Source organism: Saccostrea echinata, unplaced genomic scaffold (assembly GCF_033153115.1).
Source record: "Saccostrea echinata isolate AGI-Se365-2 ecotype Australia unplaced genomic scaffold, CSIRO_AGI_Sech_v1 ptg000002l, whole genome shotgun sequence".
Taxonomy (NCBI): Eukaryota; Metazoa; Mollusca; class Bivalvia; order Ostreida; family Ostreidae; genus Saccostrea; species Saccostrea echinata.
Window position 1 is genome coordinate 9,227,590 of NW_026889751.1, and position 19,094 is coordinate 9,246,683.

General features: G+C 35.0%; 1 protein-coding gene across 3 annotated transcripts in view; it reads right to left on the bottom strand.

Moving 5' to 3' along the window:
* Positions 1–8,592, bottom strand: part of LOC133171892 (gonadotropin-releasing hormone receptor-like) — a 57,161-nt gene extending 48,569 nt beyond the window's left edge. For all 3 annotated transcript variants that reach the window (XM_061306697.1, XM_061306704.1, XM_061306691.1), the window contains exon 1: positions 7,997–8,592. In XM_061306697.1, the coding sequence (XP_061162681.1) occupies positions 7,997–8,566 (570 nt within the window). In that variant the 5' untranslated portion in view covers positions 8,567–8,592. The remainder of the gene's footprint in view (positions 1–7,996) is intronic.
* Positions 8,593–19,094: the final 10,502 nt, after the last annotated feature.

Below are 19,094 nucleotides of genomic sequence, written 5' to 3' on the forward strand. Positions count from 1 at the left end.
CGTTGATTAGTCCGTCGAACAACCTTCGCTCATCGGCAGACGGTTTATGAAGTCGGTCATAGGTCGGTCGACATTTCGGAATTGGGTTTTCGTAAATGTCGGCTGACGGTGAAAATCAAACGGCGGCTCAGCGAACGATGATCGGACGACGGTTTGACGATTAATAAATATTTTAACTTTTAAAGGCATCGGTTTTGCTAGGAATTAATGTGACTACTCTGCGTCGCCCAACACAAGTGTCGACCAATCCTACATGTAGCTGTTTTTTAGCCGACGATACGAGAAAAATTTGGTCGCCCAACCATCAGCTTAAGGTGAAAGATCCCTCTGCTCCAAATTTCACCACCCAACATTGATTTTCATCAACAACAATAGCATTACATTCAAATGTGGAAAATAGTTTGAAATATGAAGCGTTGCTTATTTTTTCAGAAATTAATATTACGTCTAAAAATGATAAGAAGGAAATTAGATATGGTGAACAGAGATTAAAAATATGAGGTATGTATGAAAAAAAGTATTTACTTTCATACCTATCTAATTCACATTAGAAAACATAATGAAGCGTTGCTTTTTAAATCAGAATATCACATTGTTTTCTGTGTCATCTACAGGAGTTTTTAATAAAATATCACATCATCTTGAACAGCTAGTGATGTTGAGTATTTTTTGTTTCGAAAAAGTGCATACTTTGGTAAATACTGTGTTATGATGACTTCAAGTTGAATTGCATTCAAACTATACACAGATCTGTCAATGAACTGGAACTTACATGTACCTGAAAGTCACCATGGCACCTAATATGATCGATTCTAGTTTCGAGTTTAATAAATAAGACTTACTTTTTCGACAGAACAAAATGAAAACAAATAAAAACAGTTGTCTCTCTTGGAAATTTAAATTCAGGAATGTTTTTAGCTCACCTGAGCCGAAGGCTCAAGTGAGCTTTTCTGATCACATTTTGTCTGTAGTCCGTCTGTCTGTCCGTCCGTCTGTAAACTTTTCACATTTTCAACTTCTTCTCAAGAACCACTGGGCCAATTTAAACCAAACTTGCCACAAAGTATCCTTGGGTGAAGGGGATTCAAGTTTGTTCAAATGAAGGGCCACGCCCTCTTTCAAGGGGAGATAATAAAGAATAAGTGAAAAATTACTAGCATCTTTTAAAAATCTTCTTCTCAAGAACCACAAAGCCAGGGAAGATGAAACTCATGTGGAAGCATCCTCAGGTAGTGTAGATTCAAATTTGTCCAAAGCATGACCCCCGGGGGTAGGGCGGGGCCACAATGGAGGATCAAAGTTTTACATAGAAATATATAGGAAAACCCTTTAAAAATCTTCTTCTCAAGAACAGCAAGGCCCTAATTGGTCATATTTATATGGAAGCATCTTCAGGTAGTGTAGATTCAATTTGTCCAAATCATGACCCCCGGGGATAGGGCGGGGCCACAATGGGCAATCAAAGTTTTACATGGAATAGGAAAATTTACCTTTAAAAATCTTCTTATCAAGAACAGCAAAGCCATGATGAGTCATATTTATATGGAAGCATCCTCATGTAGTGTAGAGTCAAGTTTGTTCAAATCATGACCCCCGGGGGTAGGGCGGGGCCACAATGGAGGATCAAATTTGTACATAGAAATATATAGGAAAAATCTTCTACTCAGGAACAGAAAAGCCCTGCTTGCTCATATTTATCTGGAAATATCCTCAGGTAGTGTAGATTAGAGTTTGTTTAAATCATGACCCCCTGAGGTAGGGTGGGGCCACAATGGAGAATCAATGTTTGAAATAGAAATATATACAGGAAGGTATCTTCTGATGAAGAACTGCAAAGCCATGATTAGTCATTTTGATATGGAAGCATCCTCAGGTAGTGTAGATTCAAGTTTGTTAAAATGATGACCCCGGGGGATAGGGATGGGCCACAATGGGGGATCAAAAATTTTACATAGGAACATATTGGAAAATATCTTCTTCTCATGAAATGAAAATCATGTTTAGTCATTTTGATCTGGAAGAATCCTCTGGTAGTGTAAATTCAATTTTTGTTCAAATGATAACCCCCAGGGTAGGGTGGGGCCCAATGGGGATCGAAAGTTTTATATAAGAAAAGATAGAAAAAATAACAGAAAAGTTATGTTTAGTCATATTGATGTGGAAGAATCCTCGGGTAGTGTAGATTCAAGCTTGTTCAAATGATGACCTCTGGGATAGGGAGGAGGCACAATGGGGGATCAAATTTTTACAAAGGAATATATGGGGAAAAAATTTTAAAATCTTCTCAAGTACAACAAAGCCATTTGTTATATTGACATGGAAGCATCAATAGGTAGTTTAAAATTCCTCCCCCCCCCCCCCCCCCCCGGGTAATCTTTTCAATACTGAACTGATTTGTGTCTAGCCAATGTGCTCAGGTGAGCGATGTGGCCCATGGGCCTCTTGTTTTGTGTTTAAGGTAAGTAAGCGAGCAAAATACTTATACTTTTGAAAAAAAAAACTTAAAAAGAAATAAATGTTAATTATATATATTGCCGAGAATTTCAACTTTTATTACTGAAAATTAACTTCTGTAACGATTAACTTTCGAAACGATTTTTCCCAAGAAATTTTAACTTAATACCAGATTCGTGACCAGACTTCAAAACTCATGTTTTACCGTTCTATACTCAGCATCAGAAAAAGAAATAGATCAAACTCACCTTTATTTCAATAATAATGAGTCATGTTTAAGTATTAACTACTGCAACACTGCTTTATAACCACTGGTAAATCAAAATTGTTGTATAATGTAAACGATACAAAATTTGTGGATACTTTTTTCACTCTCTTTATTAGTGAGAAATTCTTGAATGGGACGTAAAATATCATAAAATCGATCAATCAAGTGCAATAGTATGTCTTGTTCAGAATTATGTTGTTTAATTGACTATTTGAAGCAAGTATTTTTTTAAATCTTAATTAATACATGGTCCTTTTATTGTAGAATGACTGAATGAGGCAATAAGATAATGTACTTGCATGAAATGTAATTACTAAAGAATTTTGCCAGATTATCCCCTTGCTACAGTTTGATCGATTTTTGCTAATGGATCGATAGGTATAAGTTCCTTGATTAAATCTAATGGAGTTTAAAGCACATTACCCTATTACTATAAGACATTATATACTAGCAGACATTAAGGGTACTGAATGTGGTTAAGTCAACGATAAGCATTAGATGGAATATGATATGGGTATTAAATTGTTAATTATTGTTAGTACATTTGTCATTATTTGAGTTGTTGGATTAACTTTCAAGCATCGTCTAGACATCATCTATTCTGCAATTTATTTAGTGATATATATGATCGAGTATTTATTTTGATTGCTTGTAAGTTGTTTAACGTCCTTTTCGAGAATTTTCACTCATTTAGAGACGTCACCGGCTTTAAGTGAAAGTCCTTGAATACCCAACAGAGAGAAGAAATTTAAAAGATCCTAACAAAATGACAGAATTTTCGATAAGCCGATCAAAGTGTTAACAATATTGAGTAATCCGAAGAGCCTTGGAATGGCTTGACAATGCGTGTATCTGGTTAACGATTTATATGTCATCAAAATTTTATAAGAATGTGAAGTTTCTTGGTTTTCTTTTCTTTGCAAGTGAGAGTAGGATGAAATATGAAGATAACGAACAGTATTCAATCTCGGAAGTTCAATGAAACGATACAAATTTGGAGCAGAGCAAACACGGACCTCAAAATTTAGAGGTGGGATCAGGTGCCATGGAGGAGTGGGCATCCCCTGCCGAACGGTCACACCCGCCGTGTGCTCCTTGTCATGATCGGGGGAAAAATGGAAAAATCCGTAGGCAGTTCAATGTATAAATAATGGCCTTACAATTAGAATTAAATAAGTCAATCAGCATTTGACTCAATGATAGGTTGTATGTGCTGACAAGGTTATGGTATCGACCGTAAAACTTACAAAAATGTTACTTCAAACGAGACTGTTGATATCCTTGTTTCATCAACTTGTTTGTCAATAGCTTGCCTCCTTTAAGAAATTGTTTATACGTAGAGCATGCTCTAACGTATCGAATCAACTGCCTCATATGCAGGTAATAAAGGGTAAACTGCTACGTAAGTAAGAGAAGTTGACGATTGAAAAGTTGAAGTCTTCACGTTAATTTAGATGAAAGCTTGAATAGAGGGGACGTGGAAGTCATTTAGAATATAGTATTAAAAAACTAATCCTCCATCGTTTTAGAATCTTATGTATCAAGTTTGTTCTGATCAGTTAATTTTAAAATGGTAATGTTCTGAAAGATATGTTTCTTGTCGAATTTAATTTTCCAAAGAAAACGACCCTCAATATATCACGTCTGTCTTTCGTGTTCTTTTTGTCCTGTTCTACAAAGAGGAGGTATATTGGTTATGGCAGGTTGTCTGACTGTCTTTCAGTCTGTCAATATTCCAAATAATTTTTTTGAAGGAAGTACCGCTTCTTTGCCAGCAAATAAATGAACATTTTTCTTTTTTCTGAAAATCGTATTCGACGTTTATGTGTTGTAAAATGTATGAAAAATGCAGAAAAAAGAAGAAATTTGAAAAATCAGTTAGCGTCGGACATTTATTCTTCTCTTTGAAACATAATTTCATTTATATTTCTATTGATTTCATTCTGGGATTATATAACTGTCAACAACATTTCTTACAAGAGCGTAAGGACATGTTTCCTTTTTACGGTTAATTACTGCTTTAGACAAAAATTCAATACTTTTAATTAATTGATCTACTTTAATAATGGGCAATTTTATTATTGCTTCCTCTTGTCACGTGTTTTATTTTTTTTTTGGGGGGGGGGGGGGTTATCCAGTCTATAATGCGTGTAATATTAATGTGATTTACAGAAATAGTCACGATATATCAAAATAAATTATACATTTGGAAATGTAACATACAATGTATATCTTATAACTTTTTTATATGCTGATGACAATATAGTAGCAGTCTAAACAGAAAATGTCTGCCTTTGCAAGAAGTGTTTCAACAAAATGATTACAGAGAGTGAGAGTGAAATCGTAACGAAGTCTAAATGGATGAAAATAATGGGGGGAAATTTGCAACTAGATATTAACGTTTTAAAATATTATTGAAATATTGATATATGCAGGATATTCTCATCTATCCACATTCAAGGAGACAATAATTATAATAGATGATTTCGCAAATTATTTTGGTTGCATCACATATTAAAGTTAGTACAGAAAGGTGATAAAATTTCCCGAAACTCGATTGATTTAATAAGGCAATGCAATGACGCTTAATAAGTAAGTGCAAAACGGTGATAGAATTTCCTAAAACTCGGGTTGATTTAGTGAGGCAATGTTAATACTGTGATCTCTAAAATCGACCCAGCTGTTATTAACATTTTCCTCTCAAGTATTAGATCAATTACCAGCTGCTAACCGTGTTTCCGCATGGGATCTCGACATAAATGTTTGCACTGAAATTCCCGATTACAAGACGGAGAAGAATCAGGAGTTGTCTATTGTGTTTTAAAACATAACTGTCATCAAAATGTTTGACAATGATCTCAGAATAAAAGAAAAGATTTTATTGAGCTCTCCATATGTTGCACAAGTATACAGACATCGAATTATCTTTTTCGCGTACATGTATATATAATGTAGGTAAAAGCATTTATCAAGATGTATTGGCTTTTCTTAGAAAGGTTGCTGTGTACGATTAACTGGACAAATGTTCTTGACAATTACAAGGCTACATATTGCATGTATTGTTTCTTAGTTGTACTGAATAATATTTTGTTTACGACAGAGAAATGAAAAGTTAAAAGAAAATTATTTTGCTTATATTTTAAAAGAATTGAAAAGGGATTTATGTTTATTTTTGTTTAACGCCCCTTCGAGAAATTTTCACTCATATTGAAACGTCACCACTTGCCAATGAAGGACTGCAAATTAGACCTGTATTCGGCACTTAGGCCTTTAAGCAGTGAGGGATGAAAAGGGTATTAAAAAGAATGCTGAAAATTGTACGGATTGCACATACATTGGATATCAAACAAATCCCGCTATTCATCTCATAGACAAGATTGATAAAAATGCTTTATTTACTGTAAAAACAATTATTTTCGTAGGGACAATTTTTGTGGTTGGAGGAAAAATATATTAGTTCGTGTACCATGATGTCGTGGGTCAGGGTGCATATAGATGAACACGATACTGTTTTTCGGAATTTCAACATTTCCCAGAGGCCCATGAATTAGTTAGTAATCTTTTCATATAACCAAAAGTAAACCCACAACGACAATATATTTATTTTAATTGTGTATGTGTTCCAATCTTATTCAACATCAATGTTTCTCTTTAAAATACGAAAAAAAGAAGCAAAAACATTCAAAAACGCACTATTCCGATACCTTTGCAGTGGATGTAATTTCTAGATAACATTAAATCATATGATGGTCGTGTAATAATATTTATAATATAGTTTATAGTTAATTATAAATTGTGCCTAAGAAAGGTATATTTCTGATATTTAAAGAACAAAAATATTAATATGGCGTGGATTACTGAAGGTCGGGGTCTAGAGTAGCATTTTACGCTGAGTGTGTCTGTAGCCCCCACTCCCCCCCCCCCTCACTTATGGTTCCTTGGGTGAAAAAGTTGATACCGGTGAAGAGCAATCGGATTTTTTTCAATTTATCTAAAAAATCGGATGCACTTTAATCGATTAGAAATCGATAGATTTCAAGCATTAAATTTGTTATTTTTAAATGAAGAATAAATTGATTTTAAAAAAGTCTGGAATGATTTCTAAAATGCAATTTTGATATATTTTGTATTATTGGATTCATTTATTAAATTTTTACTTAGGATTGAGTTACATTCAATTAAGGAATGTTTTTTAAGTTTTGTGTGAGTTATTGGTGTGTAAATCACACAGACTTGTCACGTAGGCATAATTCACGAAGCGCGCTAGCGCTTCATGAAAAATATGCCTACGTGCAAGTCTGTCTGATTTACACACAAATAACTCATACTAAACTTAAAAACATTCCTTATACTTACATTTTACAAGTTTAAAAGCACCAATAATATACTCAATATTTGAATTTCTTGCTGCCCTATATCGTTACATTTTTATTTACGTCTCTGTAGCCTCATTGTGACGTCACTTTAGCCCGAGTTTCACCGTGTATATTTCTACGCGTGAGTATACACAAAAATGACTTTCAAATCAATTTCACAGTTGGCTTAGTAGAAAAACACAGCAAATGTAAATATAGAAGAATGAATCAAGAAATCATAGAATAATTTGCTTTTAACAAATATTTTGATTAATCGATTATCAAAATTGCAATCGATCATCTATAGTCGGGGATCATGTCGATTAGATAATCGATTAATCAGTACATCACTAGTAACAGTACTGTTGATACTTCCTATGACTTTATGACAAATCACGTACGTATACGTGCTAAACATGAGAACAAATTAACATTGATGCCTAGAATGTAAGTAATCTGTGCAATAGGCATATATGCGTTCAAAGATATTTAAGGGTTAAAACTGGTATTTATCTCGGACAGAAATTTGTAAAAAATAAAAATGTGAATCACCAGTCAATATGAACATATCTATTTTTGCAGTCATAACCTTAAAGATTTGAACAATTTTAAAATTGATAAAATTTGTATGTACAGTGTATAATGATCATTGAAAACACATTTTTAAAAATCATCTAAATTGCAAGTTGTTGAAAAAGACATGTGTTTGTGAATGTACAAAAATACAATTTCGCAGAGTCAGAGTCGGTTTAATTCATATCATATAATTGGAAACTCCATCACTCCTTATGATATATAGTTTTTATTTCTTTCTTTCTTTTTTTTTTTTTTTTTTGCTTTTAATAAAGAAATTTGACTGGGTTTGGTTCCCCACCCTCGGAAAAAAATATTATATCCACTCTTGCTTTCCGTGACTTACCTGGGGTACGCTAAATAAGGCACTGAGGAACCACGACATGATGATCATTATTTTAACCCTCTGTGGAGCTTTGTTCCGGCTAATTGGATCAGTAATAACACAGCATCTATCTAGACTAATCACAACGGTTATGTATGTGGACACTAAAAGTCCCGTCCCTTGAATAAAGCGCAGCATCTTGCACATGGCTACGCCTGCCACCCATTGGACAGTAAGTGCCCATATAGCTTCCGCTGCCATACAAAAGAAAGTAACAATGAGGTCCGAAATTGCCAGATTCACGATAAGGGTGTTTATCGTGGAACGCCGTTTGCGAACACGATACATTTGAATCAAAGTCGCTGTATTTCCTATTAATGAAATTGTAAAGAGAACGACAAGTACTACTGTTTTGACTAAACTGTCCTGAAATGTTGGTGGAAGAGGGGAGGTGAAGTCAACTGTGAACAAAGATTCAATTTCCGTAACATTGGTCATATTTTCAGATCCGTTGGAATTCACTCCGCCGATCGCTGAAGAAGAAATACCGTAACTATGGTACGGCGCTATGTGAAGAGATTTTCCAGACATACTTAAATTCAACACAATTTTAACACATTTTTTTTTAAATTTGTAATTATGTATTTTTAGCAGGTATTCGCAATTGTTACATTTAAGTATCGGAAGCGTTCGAGCTGCTGTGTCTTTCTATAATCATTCACGCTGGTCTTATAATGGGGAAAATCTACACGAATTGGCGATATCGATTATACGTCTAGATGGCGTGGTTTCATATAAAATCATCTCCTCCTTTAAAGAATTGTTCTTTCTTTATACGGAGGAACTTTCTATTTTTCTACCTGTGCGCGGTGTGTATATCACGATATGGACGGTTCTCTTCCTACAAATGAATGTTATTTCATTTTTATTGTTACGACAAGCTGGATGAAGATGTAAAACATATTTATTAATGTCCCCTAACAATTAAAAGCAAGGAATATTTTTCTTTGTAAATTCTGAAACGCCCCTGGTTTGTAAACTTAACTACATATGGAGTGGATCTTCGTAACATTGAGAAACTTTTTGCATGCTGGGTAAAAACCAATTAGCTTACATTCTCTACAGGTACTAATTATAGTGACAGTGAGCTTGGACAGCCAGTATCTAATTGAGCAAATATTGGTGACCTGTTGAGAAAGAAAATGCATTGACGTACGTTAGTAAACTTGCCGTTTAAATGATTAAATACATTATCTATGGACTTAAAGTTGTATTGGACGTTGTAAATAGATAAGCAAATAACCAGACCGTAAAAATAATAAAGGGATACATCTTTGCAGTTTAATTAACCAATATCATGATAAAGTAAAGAGGGAAATCCAGTTAAATCTATCTGGCGTAGAGCATGATACATGTATGAAAAGCATTTGTGAGAAAACCAGCAATTGTTGAACCTTTTATTTATTCATGTACAACGCTTGAAACAATCATTTTTTTTTGCAATTAGGTCTAAAGAGTGTCACTCGCACGATACCATCTACCCCCCCCCCCCCCATTTCCCCTTATAATACGAACTTTGCATCAAAGTACTCAGAAGTACAGAGAACCGGGCTCATTTACAGAGTATTCAACAAAGACCGTTTTACATGAAACATACATTGTAATATAGCAGATAAATAACACGAAGTTAAAAAAATGGATGAATATGTAACACAAAAAAGGATATTTCTGTGGCATATAACATAAAAAAAATGCCAAAAATGAGAAATACAGTTAGAATTTAACAGACTAAACATTTCTTGGGTCTTATGTCAATTACAGAAGTAAATAAACATTCATGCAGCAAGGCCAAACGTTTGTGCACAGATGAGTCCTCGGCGGGGAGTTTCGCAGCAAGGTATACATCAGGTCACATGCTACCCGCATCAGGGTAGCCTGGTAACAGAACCTGTTATTATAGAATGTGACGCAGACAGGGGGACTTGATGAGAACCTTTCGCATATTTTAACCAAATAATTAATAGACGAACATCTTACCATTAAGGACAGAAGATACAAACAAATTTTTATCAAAAGTCTTGAAAATAACAACTAAAGTCATGTTTATATAAGAAAACTGAATAATTTTAACCGCATAGATATTCATTTTTCTTTTAAAATTTCACAATAATTGGATTTGAAGTGACAAAAAATTATTTGTATAGATTAATAAGGAAATTTGCAAAAAGGTGGACTTTTGAACATCGTAGAAAGTTTACAATTTCTTAATATTTTAGAAATTTAATATTCTAATCATTTAGAACCAAAATAGGCCAAAAAAAATATATACCAATCCAGGCATCCATTTTTTGTTTGTATCATCTGTCCTTAAAGTTTATTTGATTAGAAAATTCCCCAGTTTGTTTACTTTAGTGTTTGTTTTGTATCAAAAGCGACTGAGCATACGTACTATATTTTTACTCGAAATTTTGATTTGGCGGTAAGGAAGCAGTATATCCGGTTGAACACCGTGACAGAAACCGTGACAGGGTCAGAGTTAACCTGGCACAACCGAATGTAAACGAACGGATCAGTCTGCATGATTTCCTTACCCGTTTTTCTTCGTCTTTGTAGAGAATCAGGCTATCATGACAACATTGACAATCAAAAACCTTACGCATATGAATTTAGCTGTAAGATTTGTAATTTAAGACTGCAATTTTCAAAATCATTACTTTTAATGTTTATTTGTAAAGAAATTAAAATCTTCGTTTTATTTTTGTTGTTATATTATATTTGTATTATCTCAAAAAGCGGTTGAGAGTAAGTGCTATATTTTTACATGTAAATTTATTTTGGCGGCTGTGCGGTCAACTTCTGCTTGTACAAGCTGACAATAGCCGGTAATTACTCTTTGAGCAATGAGCCCGGCTAAAAACAAAAGGCCCACGGGCCTCAAGAGTCATCTGAGTATAATTCAACACTGTAAAGGATCTACGGAACATTTTAATGATTGTATTATAAGAAAACAAAATAAACTGACAGATAAAGATATGCTGCTCAAAAACAAGACGAATAGGACGATCAGGGATCAACAACTTAGAAAGTAGATCTACATATTTGCCAGTTCTAACAACACTCTATCACTAAAACCAAACTTAACAACACAACACTGATTTACCAAAAGACAAAGTATTCACGTAGTAAAGCAAGCACGATACTCATACCACTGGGCCTCTCTTAGTCTCTGGATTACATTTAATGTACAGAATAACGGTATTTATGTCTCATTTTTTATTCATCTATTATGTACATATCAAAACTATAAGAGTATTTTTTTTTAATTATACTTTGAATCTTTTATTCGATTATTTACAGTGATTAATTATCATAGTTGAATAACAAAGGAGAATAACCTCTCTTAAAGCAGCTTTGCAATTTCACGCATTTTCACTTCACGATCGAGTCCTCTCCTAACACCGTAACCCCTGACCTAGGGGCCACGATTTTACAATTTTGGAAAAAGCACCCTTGCAAATCATATCTCTGTTTGTCAGCGAAAGATTCTAAAAGGATTTATGCTAGGGATGTCAAAATTGTCAATAATTTCATATTCGAATATTCGATAGGAGTATTCGAATATTCGACAAAATAAATAAGTCTTGGATTAATATATATATATATATATATATATATATATATATATATATATATATATATATATATATAAAATATTATATAATTGAATAAATCACATCTCTCTCATTAGCTGAGATCCAACAATGTTAGAAAAATACTACATTATATTGACCTGCACATGACCTTCCAGGTCAATATAAGGAATTATTTATTCTACATTGGACCAAAAATAGATAGGGAAATTCCAATTGATGCAAATAGTTTTGGAAAGTTATTTCACTTGCGCCTGACTTCCACTCATATGAACATAACATTAAGGCACATAGATTCTTAAGTGAGGGGTGGGGTGGGTGGGGGGGTGCAGGAGGCCTGTCCCTCTCCCCACCTTTTGAGAATGTGAAGTTTTAATTTAAACTTTAAGGATAAAAAAATTCAATGAAAGCCCCCCTCCCCTCGTTTATTGACCTTTACATCCCACTAAATAAAATTTTAAGTTGGGAGAATTCTTTTCCTTTTTTTGAAGGGGGGGGGGCGTAGTCAAAGATGGCATGGATTGCTTAATGAGTGTCATTTAATCATTGAATCATATAATAAAACAATTATTGCTGTTTTTTCGGTCAATACGATGATTTAGCCACCTTCGAAGTACAATATTCACCTCGCCCTTTGGGCTCGGTGAATACTGTACTCCTCAGCTAGTACACGTTTAATGCTGTTATTTATTCTTCTTCTAGTTTTATGTAGAGTTTTGTAAATGTACAGTAACTTAAGTATCTTAATTTATAAAATATTTCTCAATATTTTATAGAGTACACTGTATATTGACCTTAAGTGTATACATCTAAAATATAATTCAAAAAATATTTTGAAAATTCAAAAGATTAATTGATCGTCTTACCAAAGACTACACTGATACATGTAACTCTTACGACTTTATACCGTGCAGAACAATATCTGCTGGATAATTGATATTTCATGTTTTAAAAATAAAAACAAACAACTTTAAAGCAATTATTTTTAGTAAATTAATATTCTGATAATGATATATAAATAAACAAGGAATCCATGCGTTTATTGTAAAACTGTCCTTACAACAATACAAACTGATTGTAAATACTGGACACTGTAATACATATGTACCACTAATTCAATGACCAAATGAATAATTTATTTTGATAGACACACACTTCACATTTTTAACATAATCCAAGAGGAATGTCCATTAATTTTGTTTTAATATTATACATATATATCATACATATTATACATATACATGTAATTCAAAATAAAATGTAATCAATTGAACTTGATTAAATTTCTAAAAAAAACTTTTTTCTCTCGTGTAAAATGAATGCAAATATACTTGAAAAAAAGAATATTCGAATCATAAATTCGAATATCAACTCATCGAATGAATATTCGTCGATATCCCTAATTTATGCATTTTCCCTCATGTATATAATCTATAGAGCTCCATCATAACACCAAAACCCTTGGCCCTAGGGCCGTGAATTTTAAAATTTGGTTGCGTGTTCAATTTTTATCATAATGCAACATTTGATGGCTTGATGTCCAGGAGGTAAAAGATTGTTTGAATATTTTATTAAATTTTATGGCCGCACCCCTTAGGCAGACACCGTTTTGGTGATTTTCAATTAAGAGGGTTGGGTGGTTGTGACCATTTTCAGACTATATTGATCTCCTTTAGAAGAAGAGCTCCATATAAAGATATACAAAAATGATCAAATTTTAAAACTAAAATGTATAAAATTTTTGTTTGCCAAATGATAGTTGACAGCATAAGACATCATATCTAAAAAATTAAGTTATATCTGATGGTAAATTTCTTGACCCCCCATCCTCCTCATACTGTTTTTATATATTTTTAAATTTCAAGTCCGTCAGATGGGACGTTAAATGGTGCCCCGTGTCAAGGATTGTGCTAAAGATTGATTGATTGTATGTTGTTTAACGTCCCTCTTGAGAATTTTTCACTTATATGGAGACGCCACCATTTGCCGGTGGAGAGCTGCAAATTTTCTCCTATACTCGGCACTTGCGGCCATTGAGCAGTGAGGGATCTTTTTCGTGTCAGCACCTACTGCGACACGGGACCTCGGTTTATACGGTCTCATCCGAAGGACCGTTCTCCACGTCCCACAGTGGGATTCGAACCCCCGACATAAGGATCAACTCCTTACTTCGCGACTCTAGAGCAGACGCTCTAACCACTGCGCCAAGCGGGCGACGGAACGTTAAAAATCGTTTCTCTGGTTTTCTGAAAAGAGTAGGCTCAATGGGGGCCGCCAGAGAAACTCTTTAACTTTCAAAACCGTTTCTACAATATTTAAATTCACTCCACCGAAATATTGCCGACTCGGCGTTTGTTTGTTGTTTAACGTCCCTCTTGAAAATTTTTCACTCATATGGAGACGCCACCACTAAGTCTTGCCGGTGGAGAGCTGCAAAGCGACGTAAGGATCAACTCCTTACTCCACGACTCTAGAGCAGACACTCTATCACTGCGCCACGCGAGCGATCCAACTCCGCGTAAAACAACAATAATCAATCAATCAATCAATCTATGTATGCTATTCATGTACATCGAAATTGAATCAAAGGTTCTGGAGAAGAAGCAGAAAATGTTCGAATTATAACGTGCAACACAGCCGAGCTGGCGTATGATGATGTCTTGTTACCTTGTAAATAATGGGAAAGTTATATTCTTGTGTTCCTAATATATTGTAAGTACATCTAAGATTTTGTTTCTTAATTTTCACCTTCGATTTGGAGGCATGAGTATTAAATGGGGTAAGAAGTGCAATGATATTTTGTTCCTGCAACCCCCCCCCCCCCCCACACACACACACAATATCGCAAATATATATGGAAAAATTACCCAATAATTCTACTGAACTGTTTATAACAATCGGTAAAACTCTACATTATGAATAAAGTGGTCAGGCATACATGTACAATATAACCTACTTCCACTTCTCTTCGCAAACCCTCATGTTTTGATTCTGGAATAAGACGTACGAATATCGGAACTGATGACGGTCTACGCTATCACAGCTGTTTCGAACCAAATATACATGGAATTACGTAGTTTTCATCTATAACAATAACGCATGCATCTGTCATAAAGAAATCAACACTTACACTCCTTGCTGTTTATCCTCTGTGGACTATTTTTTAAAAAGAAGTATCAGGTCATGGTGGCTTTATCGCACTACACTCCATACATTTATTATATAATATTGCAGAACAGCTCAAAGTGTAACCCAAAGCAACAATTACAGCGTGCATATTCCTTGATTCAAGAATAATTATGACCTTCAAGATTTCCTAGCTATTATAAAATTAATTAATGCCCCGAATGATTTTAAACATCGGTCTTGCAGTAATTGTCAAATAACTGTTTCTGAAAGGCAAAGTGAACTGGAGTTCTTGCACGGCATGTTTTTAAAGGAAACACAGATTGTGGTGACTGAACTCAAGCAAGATGTAATGCACTTTTTACATTTCTAAATTTCTAGATTTTTCCCCCTCAATAGACAAAGTCGAAAAAAAAGTTTAAAAAAAAAACAATGGTGATAAACGTGATGACTTTAACTTTTCAATCGTCAACTTCCCTTACTTATGCAGCAATATACCTTCATCACCTGCATACGGGGTATATATCTCTCAGTTAATTCGATACGCAAGAGCATGCTCTACGTATGTACAATTTCTAAAACGAGGTAAATTATTGACAAATAAGTTGATGAAACAAGAATATCAGCTGTCTCGTTTAAAGTCATCATTTCGTAAGTTCTATGGTCGATACATTGACCTTGTCAGCAAATACAATTTATCATTGAGTCAAATGCTGACTGACGTTTTTCATACTAATTGTTAGGCCATTATTTACACACCGAATTGTCAACGGATTTTTCCGTTATTTCCCGATCATGACAAGGAGCACACGGCGGGTGTGACCGGTCGGCAGGGGATGCTCACTCCTCCATGGCACCTGATCCCATCTCTGATGTTTGGAGGTCCGTGTTTGCTCTGCTCCTATTTTGTATTGTTTAATGGACTTTTGAGCTTGAATACTGTTCGTTATCTCCATATATTTCATTGCGATGGGATTCGAACCATGAAAGAAAATTATTGTCACTCGTGATTATAGCAGCAGTGCTTTAACCGAAAATTGGTGAAGGAAACGAACACTGACCAATCTTATAAATCCTGTTAACAAACGTAACCGTGAAAAGGGCACTGCATAAAAACGATTATGAGCCTAGAAGAAGCCATCCACTACATGTATCAAACGGTCAAACCCGTTATAAGCTGATAAATGGAGTATAATCCATAGTCAGAACAAGAGATGTTTGTGAAACACTTATACCCCCCCCCCCCCAAAAAAAAAATTAATTGAATTTTTTCAAAGTCCAAGGAGCATAACTAAGTCAATAACTGCTCGATCGTACTCAAAACAGAACTTGACCTAGATATTTTATGATAAATCTGTATACCAAATTTCTTTTCTTCTGCGAAGATAATGAACGGAAACTGCAAATAATTGGGAATTTTTCAAAGTCCAAGGGTCATAACTCTTTCAAAAATTGCTTGATCGAACCCAAAACAGAACTTGCCCTAGATATTCTTATGATAAATCTGTATACCAAATTTCATTTCAGTATGTGCAACCTCTGCGAAGGAAATGAACGAAAACTGCAAATAATTGGAATTTTTCTAAGTCCAAGGGGCATAAGTGTCAAAAATGGCTCGATCGTACCCAAAACAGAACTTGACTTAGATATTCTTATGATAAATCTGTATACCAAATTTCATTTCAGTATGTGCAACCTCTGCGAAGAAAATGAACGGAAACTGTTGGTGGACCGACAGATAGCAGCAAAGCAATATGCCCTCCCTTTTTCGAAGGGGGGGGGGGGGCGTAATAAATGTGAAAACAATGGCCCTACAATTAGTACAAAATATCTCAGTCAAAACACGACCCAACGATAGATTGTGTTTTCAAGTAAGGTCAGTAAAATGACACACTGCAGTAAAATTTGCAAAATGCTGACTTTAAATGAGGTTGTTGAAAGTCCGTGATATCAACTAATTTGTCAGTAGTGTGGCTCGGTTACAAAAGTGATCGTATTCGGAACATGCTCTTGCTTATCGAATCAGTTGAAGGATTAAATTTAAACCTCGACGCGGCACTCAGGTCTTTGAGCAGTTAGTGTTCTTTCGCGTGCCACAGCTTTTAGATTCTCATACGAACGATCAAGAAAATCTTGATAACAGGAATTTTTTTCATGTCAGAGGTCTAACGAAGGGGTTACTAAAAGTAGGATAGTCCACACTTCGATTTGCACAAGGCATTTTGCAACAGTATAATATTCATGTAATTATGAATTTATATAATTTTACCTTTAATAATTGTTTACATTTCTGCCACAGTGGCACCGCCTCCCTTTGAATCCATCAGTAATATGATTGCGTGTGATATTGAACAACAAAAGTCTAAGCATAATGATCTTCGTAGGATGACTCGAATGCCCAAACCAATGATTTCATTACTGAAGCTGTTTTCCTTACCTCCTTGAATGATAAGTATAGTAATTTATTTGATTACAACAGCGATCAGAATAATCTTCTTAAGCCAAGAATCAATCCTGATACAGAGGTCGGTTACCTAACTTGTTAAATCAATGATATGCACATAGTCAATGGTCGACATCCGGATGGCTTTAGCAATAGTTTTCCTTTTCATAATCGAAGAGAAATGTAATATATGGATTATTCACTACCTAAAAATAATTTTTTTTAAAGTTTATTGAAACAATACTATGCATAACTTCAGTAAGTTCTCAAACCACACGCGAATACATCTTTTGGTGCAGATATTCAGGTATCAAGACAGCTCTGTGAAAAAGTAGAAGATGTCTTAAGTGGTATAGTGTAAAGATTCGTGAGGACAGTCTCACGCTCGAGCAAAAACTTGCCGTCATAATTTATAACAATGCGATCGACGGGACCAGGATGCGAACCTAGCCCCGCAACTCTTAGACAGGTGCTCACCAAATGAACTATTCGGCCATCGGCGATCGAATCTGTCTAACCGCCTTGTTTCTCCATCCTTAACAATTTTCGCCTCAAAAGACACCAACCCAGGTTCTTGCCTAACAGCTCTTTCACCTGTCACTTCCGAAGCATGTTCATGCACCAGAAAATGGTAAACTCTAGGCAGAGGCGCATCCAACAGATGGTGAACTTGCCACCGGCAATCGACCCTGCCTGACCGCCACTTATATCCCTTCTTGGATGCCTTCGCCCCCAAACACACTAACTCGGATTCTTTAGTATGCATCTAAATACATTCAGTATAACCAAAAAAATGTTATCCCTTGAAAAAAGTTCTTCTTTAGTATTTTCTTTTCAATGCATCTAAATACATTCAGTATAACAAAAAATGTTATCCTTTGGGGGAAAAAATGTGAACCCTTGAATACCATTGCTGACCTCGGCTCTGCCTAAGTCAGCAATGGTTTTAAGAGATAACAAATTTCCCATGTTAGCCTAATAAATATGTAATACTTTTATAATAGCAGACATGCTGTTATCAGTTATTAAATCTATGCAATTCAACTTTTAAAAAAAAATCGTGTAAAACTTGCTTCTTTTAGATTGTAATTCCTGGTCATTTATAGAGTTCAGTAAAGGTTTCAACCCTTCAAAGGATACCATGTAAACAACTTAGGGTAGACATATTCGTCACAAGGATGTAGGTGGAGAGCTGCAAATTTTTTTACCTATACTCAGCACTCACGGCCATTGAACTTTTCGTGCCAGCACCTATTTTTTACCTATACTCGGCACTCACGGCCATTGAGCAATGAGGGATCTTTTTCGTGCCAGCACCTACTGCGACCTCGGTTTCTACGGTCTCATCCGAAGGACCGGTCTCCATGTCCCACAGTGGGATTCGAACCCGCGACGCAAGGATCAACTTCTTACTCCGCGACTCTATAGAGCAGACGTTCTAACCACTGCGCCACGCGGGCGACTGAGAAGAAGGTAAAATCAATAGAATATATCAACAAATAGTATTTAAATACTTCGTTAAATTGTTTTCCAGAATTTTATTTTCAGTGGGTCATTATATTGTTAAAGAAGTATGGCATATCATTAGTTGCATACCGTTTTATTTTAATGTGTTTGCTGTTCGTGATTTTTGTTAACTCAACTGGTCAGACACCAGAAGAGCTTATGCGATATTAAGGTGTCCGTCGTCAGTAAACAATTTTTCAAAATGCTACCGTACTCCTCCTACAGTGTTGGTCTGTTTTCAATATAACATGGCACATAAGCAGACTACACCAAGATACATAATTCTGTTTATCGGATTTTGATTTCAATGAACGGTGTTGCCATGGTTACTAAAAATAGAGATTTCTGGGAAATACTTTCAAAACGCTACTCCTCCTACAGTTTTGGTCCGATA